General features: G+C 45.5%; 1 protein-coding gene across 3 annotated transcripts in view; it reads left to right on the top strand.

The window, feature by feature from the left end:
* The window catches only part of LAMB2 (laminin subunit beta 2), a 76,515-nt gene that overhangs the window by 55,979 nt on the left and 4,139 nt on the right, over positions 1 to 16,397 (top strand). For all 3 annotated transcript variants that reach the window (XM_061618846.1, XM_061618847.1, XM_061618848.1), the window contains 7 exons: positions 1,071 to 1,312; positions 2,089 to 2,292; positions 2,762 to 2,906; positions 6,902 to 7,109; positions 8,779 to 8,920; positions 11,898 to 12,074; positions 14,794 to 14,953. In XM_061618846.1, coding sequence (XP_061474830.1) covers positions 1,071 to 1,312; positions 2,089 to 2,292; positions 2,762 to 2,906; positions 6,902 to 7,109; positions 8,779 to 8,920; positions 11,898 to 12,074; positions 14,794 to 14,953 — 1,278 coding nt within the window. The remainder of the gene's footprint in view (positions 1 to 1,070; positions 1,313 to 2,088; positions 2,293 to 2,761; positions 2,907 to 6,901; positions 7,110 to 8,778; positions 8,921 to 11,897; positions 12,075 to 14,793; positions 14,954 to 16,397) is intronic.

Raw genomic sequence — 16,397 nt, 5'->3', positions numbered from 1 at the left:
CTTTTTTTAAGAAAAGTTTTAGGAGGAACCGGCTACCGAACCCCATCCCTAGATCAAAGCTTTGGCTGCATGAGTGATTATTCTTTTTTTTAATGCATAGTTTATTGGTTTTTCATTTGTTTCTGTAACAATAAAAGCAACAGACATGAACAAAAACCAGAGCAGCAAAAGATATCAATTCATAATACCATTAAGAGAATCAGATATATGTTTAAAAAGAGAGGGAGAAAAGTGAATGAATAAATAAATAGATGGGGGGGAAGGGATGGGAGGGAATAGGCTCTAGCAGAGCCCACATGGCGTACCAATTATGCAAACAGCTCCAGGTGGTATTATTTGCATGTATGTATCACTGATGTAACCTCAAGCATGCTGCGTTCTAGTTCAATCCTTACCAGCCCTTCTTGACATTGTCATAAGGCAACATCAAGCCAAAGGCCCATTTTTAATTTCAGAGAGAGGGTGGAAGGGAAGCTCCAGTCTAGTTCTCCAATCTCCTCTTGCACTCCTGCCCCTCACTGGGGCCAGTGTTACAAGCTGAGCAAGACTTGTTTTTCTAGTCTGGTCCTACTCCCAAATTTCCCTAGAGCATTCAGATCCTAAAAGAGAAAGTATGGGCCACTTTCCGTTTTCAAACCAGAAGGTATATTTGTGGTGGGAAACCCAAATAGATTGACTCCAAATATTCCACATTGCCTCCTTAACTCTGCAACGGTCCCCCAAATCCAGCTCCTCTTTGTTTCATTATTGGGCCATTTTGGAGCACAGTGGGCTGTATTCAACTAACTTTTTGCACTAGTGCAACAGGACTTTCCCCCTCTCCCCCCTCTCTGCATGCTCTCCACACCTTCCCCAAATCTGCTCCAGAGGCTTGGGAGAACCCCCAGAACAGCGTATGGGGGAAGGAATGGGGAGATAATTCTGTCAGGCAAGCAGAAATGCTTGCAGTCAATGCCAGGTTGAACACAACCCTCTGATCCCTTGTGAGTGGAGTTTCCCATAGACCTCATAGATGACATGCCCAACACAGGGCCTTTAGTACCCCTGTTCTAATTCTTCCCACTGAATAGGTGCCTATGACAGTGTCCACCAGTCCTTTTTGCAGTCACGTGAGGCTGAGCACCGGGCCAACGCCTCTGCCTTGGCCATTCCTAGCCCCGTCAGCCAGTCGGCTGCTTCCCGGCGTCGCACAGAACAGTTAATGACAGCACGGAGAGACGCTTTCTATAGGCAGAATGCAGCTAACCAGCGGGCCCTGGCTGACCTGTCGACACGCGTTGGACGGCTGAGCCTGCATCAGATCAACGAGAAGGTGGGTGGGTAAGCAGGCAGGTAGGTTAGGATGACAATATCACAAAGTAGAGCATGTAGAAGCCAGAGATGGGAACTCTGCTGTGGCCTTTCAGATATTGTTGGGCCCCCATCTCCCATCAGTTCCAGCCAGTGTGGCCACATTAGGGATTGTGGGAGTTGTAGTCTAGCTGCAGGTGGAGGGTCACAGGTTTCCCCTATCCCTGATGTAACCAGTTAGTCTGGACAGAGGAAAAAAGGATAGCCCAACCTGGAAGAATTTTTAGATCACACTGCTGTGTTTCTGTTTAATGTTCTATTGCTATTTTAGTGTGTTACTTTGACATTTTTATTTTGTTTTATGTACTTTGATGTGTGTGTTTTGTTTGTGAACCACTTCTGGGCAGCTTTCTGAGGGCCACATGCCTCAGAGATAAAAGTGGGCACAGCAACAAGTGTAAATTTTACCTTCATACAGCGGGCTAGTTTCTACACATGCTCCTCAAACCAGAATTATTACTGGAGTTGAAGGACATATTTTGGCCAAACAAAAACACTTAGGACGTGAAGCAGTGCCACTGAGGGGTGTGGCTGGGGGAGAGTTTTGAGGGCTAGAGGGAGAGGCCTTGAGGGCTACATTCAGCCCCCGGGCCTCAGGTTGCCAACTTGTGGCTTAGGGATTGCTTATATTAAGCAGTATGTAAATGATAATAAATAAGTAAAATAACTGGGAGTGGGTCTGGTGGGGAGTGAAATATGAGTACAGTTTCAGCAATTATCCCACCTGCTCTCCCCTAGGTATGTGGTGCTCCAGGGGATGCCCCCTGCTCTAGCAGCCCCTGTGGAGGGGCTGGTTGCCGCGATGAAGATGGCAGGCATCACTGTGGGGGCCTCAACTGCAACGGGGCTGTGGCCACAGCCAATAATGCATTGGACCGAGCCCGCCACGCTGAAGGGGAGCTGCGCCGTGCTGTGGCTGACGTGGATATCCTGCTGCGTCAGGTATGCATCGAGGGGAACTGTGGAGCTTGCTATGTAGGTAGGGTAACCTGCCAGAGCCTTTCAGTTCTGTGCATATTATGTTTCATCAGAAGGCCCAGCAGGTCTGTAGCTGGGTGGGAGAGGCTGGGTGGGGGGCTGACTCCCCCTAAATTTTTCTTTCCCCCAAATATTTTTACAAAATCCTGCTGGGAGGAAGGGCAGGATACAAATTAAATAAATAAATAAATAAATAATAAATAAAATTATTACAGAAAAGATACTGTCCCGCCCTACTTTTTTTTTATAACCCCCCCCCCCAAAAAACTTTTAGGCTGGCTCTGGCCTGAGGCCCAGCACATATGCCAGGAAATGGTTCTCAAGGCAGTAAATGGAGCTCTGGATTTATTTCTGGAACTGGAGTGTCTGCTGCATCCCTGTGCATTTGCTGCCCCCTGCTGGCTGAACAGGGAATCTGATGTGTTATTGGCAGGTGGCTGAGGCTAAGGCACGGGCAGGTGAGGCAAAGCAGAGAGCACAGGCTGCTCTGGACAATGCCAATGCCACCAAAGCTCGGCTAGAGCGGTCTAACAAGGAACTGCGGGACCTCATCCAGCAAATCAAAGGATTCTTGAATCGTAAGTGCAGGATCAGACTGTCCTCCCTTATTTTATTCCATTAAATGTATTAAAAAGAGGTTTCTCATGATAGCTCACGTAAAATACTTCATATACAATTTAAGACTTCCAGTAATTTTTTTTTAATTAGAACCTATACATCATAACATCAGTAGACTCAGTCACAGATTGCAGTTATGCCGGTGTAGCCTCTCTGAATTGAGGCATTTTTTAAAAAGAACTCTGGATTTGTCATCAATATGTTCACATTCTGTAGAAACTCCCAAAAATATGTTGTGGTTAGGATAAATTATGCTGATTAAACAGTAGAGGTTCATATATGAGTTATTTTGTTTCAAAACAAATTAAGTTTGTAAACTAATTTTGTGGTTTTTAATTTCATTTTTGGCAAGACATGGCCTGGGCAAGTGAAAGTTGGGGGTGGGGTGGGGGAAATGTATGGAAATCTGGATTCTGCTAGCAGGGTGTGAGAATGAGTAGCCCCAGAAAAGAGAGATATGTAAGGGATCAGTGTCCTGCATTTTGCATGACAGCAGTTCATCTGCAAATATACCAAGCACTGTCCAAATGCTTTCAAACTTTTCTGTAGCCCTGCCCCAGCTCCCCCAATCAATCCCCTCCTTAAGAATCTCTCTTTCCCTTTCCAGTTTTTCTGTAAGCCATCCTCTAATAGGCTGCAGCAGTATCCACCCCTGCTTTAGACGATGCCCAGCTATTGATCTGTTTTGTTTAGTTATTATCAACACAGATTCCAGGGTTTCCTACAGGAGCATTTCCAAGCCACCTTGAGCTCCTTGGAGGAAAGGTGGGATATAAGTGTAATAAATGAATGAATGAATGAATGAATGCCGGGGATTGAGCCTGACACCTTTTGCATACAATGCAAGTGCTCTGCCACTGAGCTATGACCCTTCCCCTTAGCAGGGCGTTAGGATTTGTAGGCTTCCTTTGCAGGAGGCCATGTTTAACAGGAGGAAATATAAACATTAAACCATGCTAGATGCCTCTGGAAAGCTCCCCAGCTGGGTGTGACGATGACAGTCCTTCTCTTGTTTGTACCAACATCCTGTGTATTGAACATGCTAGAGGTGTTGGAAATGCAACTCGAACTTTGGTTGGGTTTGAATGGGGTTAAAACAGATAGAGAAGAGACCTCCAAGATTCCTAGACTATCCTCAGTGTAAGCTGAGCCTGATTTGTTAGGCCAAGGAGACAGTAAACTAGAGTCACTGCTGGTGTACTACCCACCCTGCTGCCTGGCAGCTTCTCTGCAGAGACCATCTTGGCTGTGATACTGGAGGAGCCCAGAACAATAGTTCTGAGTGATTTCAATGTCCATGCTAAGGCTGCCTCTAGTGTTCCGGCTCGGGACTTCATGACCTCTATGATGACCATGGGGTTGTCTCAAGTTGTCACTGGCCAGGTGTGTAGGACAGGGGACACCCTTGACTTGGTTTTTGCTCCAGATGGAGGAAGGGGTGGTCTGGAGAAAGGGGGGTGGATGTCACCCCACTGTCATGATCAGACCACTTCCTGGTGAAGTTTAGACTTATGGCTCTGATCCTTCCGTGCAGGGATGGTGGACAGATTAAGATGGTCCGGCCCCAGAGACTAATGGAATCCACTGGATTCCTGAATGCCCTGGGGGAGTTCCCAGTAGATAGAGCAGGTGACCTTGTTGAAGCCTATGTCACACTGTGGAACAATGAGGCATGTCGGGCCCTTGACATGGTTGCTCCTGAACGTCCTCTCCAGCATTGTGGAACTCAGTTTGCACCTTGGTACACCAGTGAGCTAAGGGCAATGAAACAGGTTAGACAACAGCAAGAGTGCAAGTGGCAAAATACGTACTGTGAGGCTGATCAGGCACGAGTAAAATATCAAAACCGTGCCTACTGTGTTGCGGTGAGGGTGGCAAAAAAGGCCCACTTCTCTGCCACCATTTTATCCTCCAGTTAGCGGTCCAGTGGAGCATTTCCATATTGTCAGGGGTCTGTTGATATCAATTCCACTGTGACTTTTTTGCAAGGCACTTTGAAGGTAAAGTTGTTCGCCCCTGTAGCAGTCTTGATGCCCCATCCACATCTAGCGTAGTCCTCAGTGGGGTGTCCAGTGCAATGTCTGCTGCAACTTCTTGGGATTGGTTTGATGCGGCCTGATGACATGGACAAGGTGCTTGCAATGATGCGGCCAGCAATGTGTCCTCCCAACCCTTGCCTTTCTTGGCTTATTAAAGCTTGCCGAGGGGATTTGACCAAGTGGATCCAAGGTGTGGTCAATGCATCATTGCGGGAGGGAATGGTTCCAGCTGCCCTGAAAGAAACGGTGATCCAACTGTTCCTGAAAAAGCCCACTCTGGACTCATTGGTTTGCAACAACTACCACCCGCAAATGCGTCTTTTTTAGGGAAAGTGATTGAGAGGGTTGTGGCGCAGCAATTGCAAGTACTCTTAGATGAAACAGATTTTCCTGACCCATTCCAGTCTGGGTTCAGGCCTGCTTATGGGACTGAATCGGCCTTGGTCACCTTGATGGATGACCTTTATCGAGGGAAGGACAGGGGGAGTGCGACCCTGTTACTTTTACTTGATCTCTCAGCAGGTTTTGATACTATTGACCATGGTATCCTTCTGGGCCAACTTGGTGAGATGGGTATTGGAGGCATTGTTTCACAGTGGTTCCAATCCTACCTCCCAGGTTGTTTTTAGAGAATAGCATTGGGTGATTGTCTTTTGGCCCCCTAGCAGTTGTGCTCTGGGGTGCCACAAGGTACCATCTTATCCCCAGTGCTGTTTAACGTCTGTATGAAGCCCTTGGGAGCGGTCATCAGGAGATTTGGGGTGAGGTTTCAGCAGTACGCTGATGATACCCTGCTCTATTTCTCTGTAAAATCTGAATTGGGAGAGGCTCTGCAAGCCTTTGACTGGTGCCTGGATGAGGGCCAATAAACCGAGTCTGAATCCTAGCAAGACGGAGGTGCTGTGGGTTGGTGGTTCCCGAGTTTGGATAATTGGTCGGTTGCCTGCTTTGGATGGGGTTGTACTCCCTCTGAAAGAGCAAGTTTGTAGTCTGAGGGTGCTCCTGGATCCATCTTTGTCACTAGAGGCCCAGGTGACCTCAGTGGCTAGGAGTGCCTTTTACCAGCTTTGGCTGGTAAGATAGCTATGGCTGTTTCTGGACCAGGATAGCCTGACTACTGTTATCCATGCACTGGTAACCTCCAGACTGGATTACTGTAATGTACTCTATGTGGGACTGCCTTTGAGGTTGGTCCGGAAGCTGGAGCTGGTGCGAAATACAGCAGTGCGACTGTTCACTGGGGCAGGATATTGCCAACATGTCACCCCATTGCTGAAAGAATTGCACTGGCTGCCCATTAGCTACCAGGCTAAGTTCAGGGTTCTGGTTTTGGTGTACAAAGCCTTATACAACTTGGAACCAGAATACTTGAAAGATTGTCTTACCTCTTATATACCCAGTTGATAACTATGCTCTGCAGGTGAGGGCGTCCTGCAGATACCATCTTATCAGGAGGTCCGTTTTGCACAACATAGGAAGTGGGCCTTTGGTAGTGGCAGTGAGGCTATGTGGAATACCCCAGAGTTCTGTGCTCTAGTTCTTAAAAAAAAAAAAAAAGCATTTTCCTCTTGAATAGCGGGGGTGGGGGCAGGAGAGAGAGAGATAGACTGGGCCCCATTCTTGTTGCATTTTTCTTGGCGGGGTGAGGATATTTTGCTCTGCGACCGAGCAAAGCTCCTAAACCAGCTCACAATTTTTTTAAAAAACCAATTCCTCCCTCTCTTGGAACAAAAGCCATAATCAGGATTTGTTATGCAGTACCCAATAGCTTGAGGTGATGTGTGTGCATGGGGGAGGGGATTCAGGCAGGGATGAAAGAAGAGGGGGCAGAGGGACACTTAGGATGGGTTTTGTGGACCACAAGGAAATGTCATTCTCCCAGTTCACACTACTAACTGACCCCATCCCTCACACAGTTGAGGGGGCTGATCCTGACAGCATTGCACTGGTGGCCTCCCGTGTGCTGGAACTCTCCATCCCAGCATCCCCTGCACAGATCCACCATCTTGCTGAGGAGATCAAAAAACGTGTCAGTAGCCTGGCCAATGTGGATGCCATCTTGGACCAAACAGCAGGGGATGTACGTGTGGCAGGACAGCTACTGCAAGATGCACGCCGTGCCAAGTGAGTGTGGGAAGGAGTGGACATGAGGAGGAGAGGGTGACTGCCGTTCAGACTTCAGGGCAAGGCAATAGAGCCAAAATTGTTACTCCCAAAGCCATCTTGGAGAAGAGAGAAGCAATACAATAGCCATCTTCAAATATTTTGAATGGCTGTGACACAGATGATGGAACAAATTTATTTTCTATTGCTCCAGGGGGTAGAATCCAAACCAATGGGTTCACATTACAAGAAAAGGTATTTAGCTTAACATTAGGAAGAACTTCCTGATGTTATGAGTTTGACAGTGGAACAGTCTGCCTTAGAAGATGGTAGACTCTTTCCTTCAGTGTGGTTGGCTCTATTTCATTGACGTTTTTTAATCAGAGGCTGTATATCCTGTTCTGTCAGGGATGCTGTAGCAGTTGATTTCCTGAACTGTCAGGGGTTGGAGTAGATGTCCTTTGAGGTCATTTCCAACTCTGATTCTACTCTAGGAATATACAAAGCTGCCTTATCCCAGAAAGCTAGATACCCTAGGAACCTCACAAGCAGGCAAGGCATGAGAGAAACCACCCTCACCTGTTGTATGACCTTGGCATTCTTTTTGGCACCAGGTGGAGAGCTTTTTAATAGTCTCAGGCCGCTTCTACATTTAGGGAGCAATCCAAACCCAAGCTCCACAGGGATGAGCAGAGTTTGGAATTAGCTGGGGCTACGTCGGCTGAAGTTGCTCATCCCAGCTCAGCTGGAGATATGCTGGCATAAGTCCTCCATCCTGGCTCAGCCGAAGCCGGCTCAGTCAAGGCTGGGGTAAGTCCCGAAAAAGGGGCATTCTAGGGGAGTTGTGGGGATGGGGCAGGGGGAGTCTTACCCCTATTCCCAACTCTGTTCAGCTCGGTCACATGACTAGCAATCCAAGCAAAGTTACACTGGCAAAAAGGATGGTTTAAGTCAAACTCAACTTTAAAGGTTTGTTTTCCCTTTGCCAGGCTCAGCCCAGCTCAGCCAGCAATATTCCCAGTCCTGAATGGAGTTTGGAGTGGGGTACATTATACCAACTCCGGTGTAAAGTATGCTGTGTTCCTATAGTTTGGAATGTTTTGCCCATGTATTTTAGCCTTTGGAACTATTGAATTTTAGCTGGGCTTTAAACACAATTTAAAAAAATGATTTTATGGTACGTGTTAATTTTTGTATGATTATTGGTATTGATTTTATTGTTCTAATCTTTTATTGTTGCATATTGTTTACAGTGTGGTCAATGGATGGTTAAAAAATAGCTAAATAAATAATTTGAAATATTCTTTTTAAAAACCAGTTTTCCCCCTGCCTTTCAGAACAGAGTCCACAGTTAGCGTTTCAAAATCAATGCAATATAAAACAAATAACTAACAGTAGGGGACATAAGTGGTCAGAATAAAAGCATTAAGGAAGAAGCTAAATGAGCCAAATTAGTCTTCAGGGGTCTTTTTTAAAAACATCCAAAGAGAGGGCTTGACACAGATCTCAGGAAGGGGGGGGAGTACACTGTACCTGAAGATGGAGGTTCCACTTAGTGATAATGATTAATAGCTGCCAATAGATCCATGGCTCCCATGAATTTGTCGTTTCTGCTAGTGGCCATTGGAGCATTAGGACTGCTAGTGAACATAGGTCTGTGCTCATACTTACAGCAATTTTCTCTCTCCAGTACTCGAGCAGAGGGCGTAAAGAATGCAGCTGAAACTGTGAAGAAGGCTCTTGATGATGCTCAACGTGCCCAAAGTGCTGCCGAGAGAGCCATTCGCAATGCAGCCAGTGACATCTATAACACCGAGAACGTTGTTAACAGGGTAAGCCTCACCACTGCATGCAGTGCTCCCCAGCCCTATCAAAAACATACCATTATATACATAGAGAACTCCTGGAACATAGCTGCCTTATATACAGAGGCAGGCCAAAATAAAGTTAGAGTGAGGATATCCCATCCTTTCCTTCTGCTCCTCTTCCCAGCCTTTTGCATTAGTCCTATTTTACCTTTAGATTTCTATTTAGCTAGTGTCCATTTAATTTTCTTTGAGCTCCTGTGCTTTTAGCTGCCTTTATTTTCTGTCTGTCCTTTCTTTCTCTGATTCATTGCCATTGTCACCAGGGTCCATGTTTTTCAGTGCCAATAGTTTTCTAGTCTCCTTGTGTGGAATGACGGAATGTGCAGTGTTAACTGGGAGGATGACTAGGTTAAAGGGAAAGCCCCACTTGTTTTTAATACTGGCTGCTTGTAATTGCTCGGTGCAGTATTGCAAATCCCTGCATTTCTGCAACGTAATTGAGCTCAGACCCTAGTAAAGTGATACTTTGGTTTCTTCAAAGGTGATGTTATTGTTCCTGCTCTTAGTATGTCATCCTTGAAGGCACAATAAATAAAATAAGTCAAAATGCTTCTTGGCTTTGGGACTATCTCATTGTGCACTCTATGTTCTCAGCTCAAATTTGCAAAAACAGGAAACTGCTCCGATAGCCACCTGATCAAGAAGACAATTAGATCACAATCCTCTGCTGATTCTTTAATCCTATGCACATGCAGATTTTGTAATCAGCTTTGGTTTTCAAGATCTTTCACTCCTGAGTCCACCACGATGTTGTTTTTTAAACTGCCTTTGCTATTGCAGCCCCAGGTCCAAGGCTTCATTAGCTGTGGTAGCGGTTGCTTCTACCTTTTCTGTTAATCCTCCCACCTTCCCTGCTAGTGATCCTAGTGTGTTTGTCCAATTTTCCTACAACTCATTTTAATTTTGTAATTTGAATTGAGATTTCTGGTTACCTTCTTCTGCCAGCTTTGTGCTTTTTGCCACTGTACTTTGGCCTTCATTTTCAGACGTGCTTCTGCTTACCTATTTGTCCTGCATGCCAGAATGTGTCCAGACATGCCATTATTTTAACTCCGGTTGTCAGGGTGCATATTCTATCTCTCCTGTTAATTTTTTAAATAAAATGCTCCATTGGAGAGAGTTTTTAAAAATTGCATTTGGTTAGGTAAGGATCAGAGGGAAGGGATTACACTGTAATTTTGTGATGATGAGAGGGAGTGAAAATATTGTATATAAGTTGAGTTGGAAAATAAGGTAGTTGCTTGCAGAACTGAAGGGGGGGAAAGCTATGGAGTCAGAAAGTTGAGGAGCTGAAACTCTTTAAGATGGTCCTGCAGGAGAGGATCATGAAGAGACCCAGAAGCTGAACTGAGGAGTACAAATGTATATAAGTATTGGCTTGGTTAGGGAGACCGTCTAGAATAGATATATCTGTTTATTGTTTCATTTGCTCTTCTGAGTTACTTATCAAACTGTAAAATTACTTTTTCCTAAATTCAGTTTCTCACACTGTTTTATCCGGTTGCCTTACTAAAAACCTTAAGTAAAACCATAACTTGTTCTGGAAGAATTTGGTCCTTGTTATTCACTGTACATCTAATTGCCATACCACTCTACATAGTATTGGGAGTAGGGTGGACAGTTTAAAGTCCAGAAAACAAAAGAGCTGTTTGGTGGAGCCAGCAGTAGCAGCAGCAGCAAAGTTAAGGGGTCAGCTTGACTGGTTTGGTTGTCTTCTTTCCCACTCAGGGTACAAGCTGCAGCCTGTGCCATCACAGAAGGGGAGCCTGTTCTAGCATAGAGAATATCATGACAGGCAGAAGGGAGTGAGAGGCTTCACACAGAGAACTGAATGGCCATAGGACCACAGGCAAAAATATATTTCCTTGTGTTGTTATCTGTAAAAGATCTCGCTCAACAGTGTAACCCTTAGCCATTTTTATCTCCAGCTGCATATCACAGTACTTGGGAATGCAGTACCAAAGGGTTGCTTCCCTCCATTATACATACATACACATGATGTGGGACAAAGCTTACCCACCCAGAAATGCACTTTGCCCCTTCTGTCCACCCTTTCTTTTTCCTGGTCTCAGCAATGAGTGGTGGTGGTCTTATTGAAGCACTGAATCCTCTTCTGTCCCAGCTGGGGGAAGAGGTTCTAGCCAAGTGGTGGCTTGTGCTAACATATAGCCCAGGGACACCAGATCACATATCACTAGTACAAGAAGCAGAATGCAGTCAAGCACGGGGCAGGTTCCAGCAAGGCAAGGTCAAACACAGCAGAGGGCAAGACATGAATAAACAAGGCTGGGCAAAGCAGAGGTCAAAGTCCAAAAAGCAAAGAACCAAGGTGAGCAGCACCATAGATAGTTCCAAGTAATACCTAGGCTGAAAGTCAGATAATGCAGGCTTGAATGTTGCTCCAACTCTCTCAACCTGAGCCTTAAATAGGCTTGCAGCTTCTTTTGAACACCTAGTCCAACCCTGGATGAGTGGAGCCTCTAATCTGAAAGGAGCCAAGCCAATTTAAGAAGTTGTGGATTCCAGCAATGTGTGCAAGGTTCTACTGCGGTTCTGTTGTGGCCTCGAAGCTGGAGCCCTCAGTGTCTGAAAATGATAATGTAATCTCTCCATGCCAGAGAGGTGGTGATGGAATGTCCAAGGATGCAGGGACATCAAAGGCTGGTTCAGAGGGCACATTCTCCTCCTGATCCAAGGTGGTGTCCTCTACATCCTTGTCTCAGGTCTGGGCCCTAGATCCTTGGGGAGGTTAGCACTCTGTATTGGATGAGGAGATGCTCCCACAATTATGAGAAACAGTGAACCTTCTTACAATAAACTATACCATATTGAATTTTAAACTGTTGTAACCCACTCTGGGACAAGCAGGTGAAGGGCAGGTAATAAATTTATTCATCAGTATTATTACCATCTCATCCTCTTGCCTTCCTTCTCACGTCAGATCCGGCAGCAGACGGCAAATGCTGAGGGCCAGCTGGCTGAAGCCATGGAACGTGTGGGTCACCTTGACAGGCAGGTGGATGCCCTCAAGATGAAACGGGCCAACAACAGCTTGGCCGCCACTCGAGCTGAGGAGACAGCCAGTGCTGCCAGGGAGCGAGCTGGCGAAGCTGAACAGGTACTTGAGGCTGGGCTGAATGAACTCTAGGAGTCTGGCAGAGACGGATGCCAGTTGCCTCCTGGGTCTAAGCTGGGATTGAGAAGGTGGGCAAAGGGGGCATCCTCACTGCGTTGTATGCACGTGGTCCAAATGGGTGGCTATGCACGTCACAGTTTCAATTGGGTTTTATTTTGTTTTTGTTTTAGAAGATTTTCTACCACATTTTGTTGTACCAACTCAAGGCAGCTTGCAGTAAATAATGCAAATCAAGTATTGTCGGTGTAAATTGATACTTGGAAACTCTTCACATTCTTCTGCTGGTACTTCATGTATCCTCTTAGCCTTGCTCTTTCAGTGACACTGCTGTATTAGCTTTTGTTTGAGTGGCTCCAGCAATTCAGTCTTGTCAATTTCATCCTACTGTCTCTTAAATTATGAGAAATCACAACAAACTCCCATTGCTATTACTAAACGTTCCAGGATGACTGCGGCACATTAATTAAATGTATTTATTTTATTTTATCTTTTATCTTGCTGTTCCCCCAATGAGCCCAGCCTCACCCCAGAATCGCTTCACCCAATTTTCCTCACAACAACCCTGTGAGGTAGCTCAGCTTGAAAAAATAGTGTCTGGCTTCAGTTTCTCCAAGTATTTGTGGTTCCTGATAAAGTATTCAATAAATGGGAGAAATCGGCAAGGCTAATCTTCTTAGGCACTCAAACCAAAACAAAGATGGCAGGAGAAATGCTTCTTACCCCAAACATTCCCCACAACAGTCAGTGCCAAGAGGCAGCTGTGCCTTAAGATGGACTTCAGCCCGCTTTTTGAGACTGGAGGCTTGTTATGTAAAACAGGGGGGAAATACGGTAGTTTTTACCTGTCAAAGAGAATTAGAGATTTTGCTGATGTCTCTCCTTACAACTCTGCCCCCCCCCCTCCCGGTGTATTGGGTAGTTTGCTTATTTCGTATCTACAAAAAAATCTTTTTTTTTTTTAAAAAAAGAAGAGATAAAAAGGTTTCTGCCAAGTCGTAGTCGACTTGAAGCCACGTAACAACAACCAGAGGTAGGGTAGCTGGGTACTTGCTGAAGCCTCTGGCAGATGGACAGAGCCAGGCTGATATCCTGCTTTCCTCTAGCCACCAGCCCCTGACAATTTCAGCTCTCTAAGTTTGTTTGTTATTAAATTTATATCCCACCCTTCCTCTCAGAAGGAGCCCAGAGCAGTAAACAAAGACACTAAAAACACTCTAAAACATCTTAAAAACAAAAGACTTAAAAACATATTAAAACAAAATATATTTTAAAATGTATTTAAAAAAAAAAGCTTTAAAAACATCTAAAAAGGTAATCCCAACACAGATGCAGACGGGGATAACTGCTCTGCTTAAAAGGCTTGTTGAAAGAGGAAGGTCTTCAGTAGGTGCTGAAAAGATAACACAGATGGCGCCTATCTTAATATTTAAGGGGAGGGAATTCCAAAGTTGCCAGTTCATTTCTGGCCCAGTTCAAAATGTTCACATTAGTGCTTAAAGTCCTAAACAAATTAGACCCCAAATATTTAAGAGACCATCTTCCCTACAGACCCTCTGGGGTGTTAAGATTAGCAGAGGGGGCCTTCTTGGTAGTTCTGCCACCCACAGAAGTTTGGGGGATAGTGGCCTGGGTGAGAGCTTTCTCTGTGGCAGCCCTTCAATTGTGGAATTCCCTCCCTTACAGAGGTGATTCTAGCACCTTTGCTATACAGTTTGGCAAATGCTAAAGAAGCATCTGTTTATCTGGCCTTTGGCTCCCAATAAGTATATTTTCAGAACCCACCTTATTCTTGTGATTGAAATGTGTTTTGATTCTTTTTAATATTGTATTTCAATTTTGTAATCCGCCCTGAGACCTGTTGGTGAAGGAAGGGATGATGCTGATGATAATAATGTGTTCCTCTGGAATCATGAAGTTAGGAGCAGTAGAGACCCTAACCTCGGACAGCTCCTTGAAAGTTTGAATTAAAACCCAGAGTGGATTCACTGCCCCACTGACATTGGAGCCACCAGTCTCCACTGATTAGGAAGCAGTTGAAAAGCCATCCCAGTTCAGGAGCAGATCTGACCATCCAGAAACTCCCACCTCCCAATCCATCCATGCAGCCTAGCCCATAATGTGCCACAAACGGAGGCAAGGTGCCTAGAGAAAAAACAGCTCCTGAACTCCAGGAATAGTAACAACTAGTAAATAAATAATAAGAGCCTTGCATCCTGTTTCTCACAGGGGTTAACCAGATGCCACAAACAGGATGAGGGCACGAGCCTCAAGAAATAGCAAAAACCAAACCAAAAAGTAACCATGGTCACTGGCCAGTCTCATCTGTGAGGACATTCCTTTCTCGCCCCAGATATGTTTTAGGATTGTAAGCTCCTCAGGGCAGGGATTTGTCCTCTTGCACCCTATGAAGCACTACACATGTTGATGATAGCGATTTATAAATAAATAAATAAGGGCTTCAGCAGGATCATTGGCATAAACAAAACCTGTCCACTAAGTCAGGGATGTAGCCCTCCGGATATTGTTGGACTCCTTGTCCACAGTTAGCCCAAACGAGCATGGCCAGTGGTCAGGGATAGTGGGAGCTGTAGTTCAACAACATCTGGAGGGCCACAGGTTCCCCATCCCACCACTAAGTCATTTCAGAGAAGGCACGCAGTTCCTGCTCAGCGCTTGCCCTTTATTTCCTGCTGCATCTCAGATACTGGATGGGTCACTGAGCGACCAGTACCGCACACTGAATGATCTAGTGGAACTCAAGGCCCAGCATGTACTCCAGGCCCGGCAGAAAGCAGAGCGTCTACGAGATGAGGCCAAGGGGCTGCTACGTGATGCTCATGACAAGCTGCAACGGCTGAGCGGTAAGTGCCCAGAACAAAGGTGAGAGGAAGAATATTACATCTGTATGTGTAACATCCCTCCCAAATAAATCGGGGTTCACAAAATGTTGTGCCAAACCCCCCATGTTCTGCACTCAGATTAAATAGTGCAAGTGTACATTTTGCATGTGGTTTTTATGCTACTTCCAAAATTTCAAATTTTTAATTGCGCGCACGCACACACACACACACACACACACACACACAGATGGGGATAGTGGAAGTGGGGAAAGAAAGATAATAAAGACTGAGAGAAGGTAAGAGCAGAGCAGGGCGATACATGAAGACCTGAAACCCTGCCATTTAATTAATGGAAGGCCTCCCTTTTGGTGTCTGAGCTTGCTTATTTATCTTACGTATGCCCAAATTTCTATACTGCTAAGTTAAGAAAAAAGACCTTCTCAAAGTGGTGTACATAAAATCAAAATTAAAACCTAAAAAGGCAAAGCTCAGAAGAACATAAAACTGGGTCACATGGCAGGGCAAGCTTGTGTAAATAAAAATGTTTTGAGCTGGTGTCTGAAACAAAACACAGAAGAAGCCTGCCTAATCTACAGAGGCAATGAATTCCACAGTATAGACGGAATTTCATCAGACTATCCACACATTTCCATTCTAGTCTGTCTCATTGCATCATGCAGGACAGAAACCTGAAGAACCATTTTTATTTAGAAAACAGACATTCTGAAAGTTTCCCATTTTGTGCTAAATGACACACTTGGGTTAGAGGACTCACAAACAGAGAATGCACCAATCTTGGATATTGCAGGGGAAAGAGGATAAAGTCCCAGGGATGGGAAAAGAGAGGAGATTGTTGTGGGGAAATGGGAGTAAAGTCTTCTGCCGGGGGTGGGAGGGGGTAGAGAGGCAAACTTCCCAGAGAAGTAGGATTTTAGGAGGGGGAGGGCAGAGCTGTGTGCATTCTCCTTTTCAGAATCCAGTATCTTGCAGAGAATTCGGTATGCTGGGAATTTTAGCACTGCAGGAAACTTGCGATTATTGCTTTGCTGCTCCTAAAACAGCAGGAGGAGCCCTATCTTAGCTGATGTTGCTTTCATGGCCAATGCCACCCTCCAGCCAAGCCAGGCAACTGCCCAGGATCTATGATCGCTGAAGCCAAGCCACAGACCTGGCACACATATGCGTGTGCATGCATACACACACATATGCACGCACACACACACACATCCACCTTCCCTGCAGCTCTCTTGGCGCTTGGGGTGTCCAGCAGGAAGGCTAGATTATGTATCAAGAAGTGACACAAACATTCTTTATGGGGGAGACGGGGGGGGCAATTCTCTTGCCCAAAGGGAATGCCCACTGCAGGTTCTTTTGTGTTGTACGTGTGTGCAAGGACTTGTTGTTGTTGTTATGTGCCTTCAAGTCGATTACGACTTATGGCGACCCTATGAATCAGCGACCTCCA

This window comes from Rhineura floridana, chromosome 3 (genome assembly GCF_030035675.1).
Source record: "Rhineura floridana isolate rRhiFlo1 chromosome 3, rRhiFlo1.hap2, whole genome shotgun sequence".
Classification (NCBI taxonomy): Eukaryota; Metazoa; Chordata; class Lepidosauria; order Squamata; family Rhineuridae; genus Rhineura; species Rhineura floridana.
Note: the sequence above shows the minus strand (reverse complement) of the source record. Positions and strands in the feature narration are given on the sequence as shown.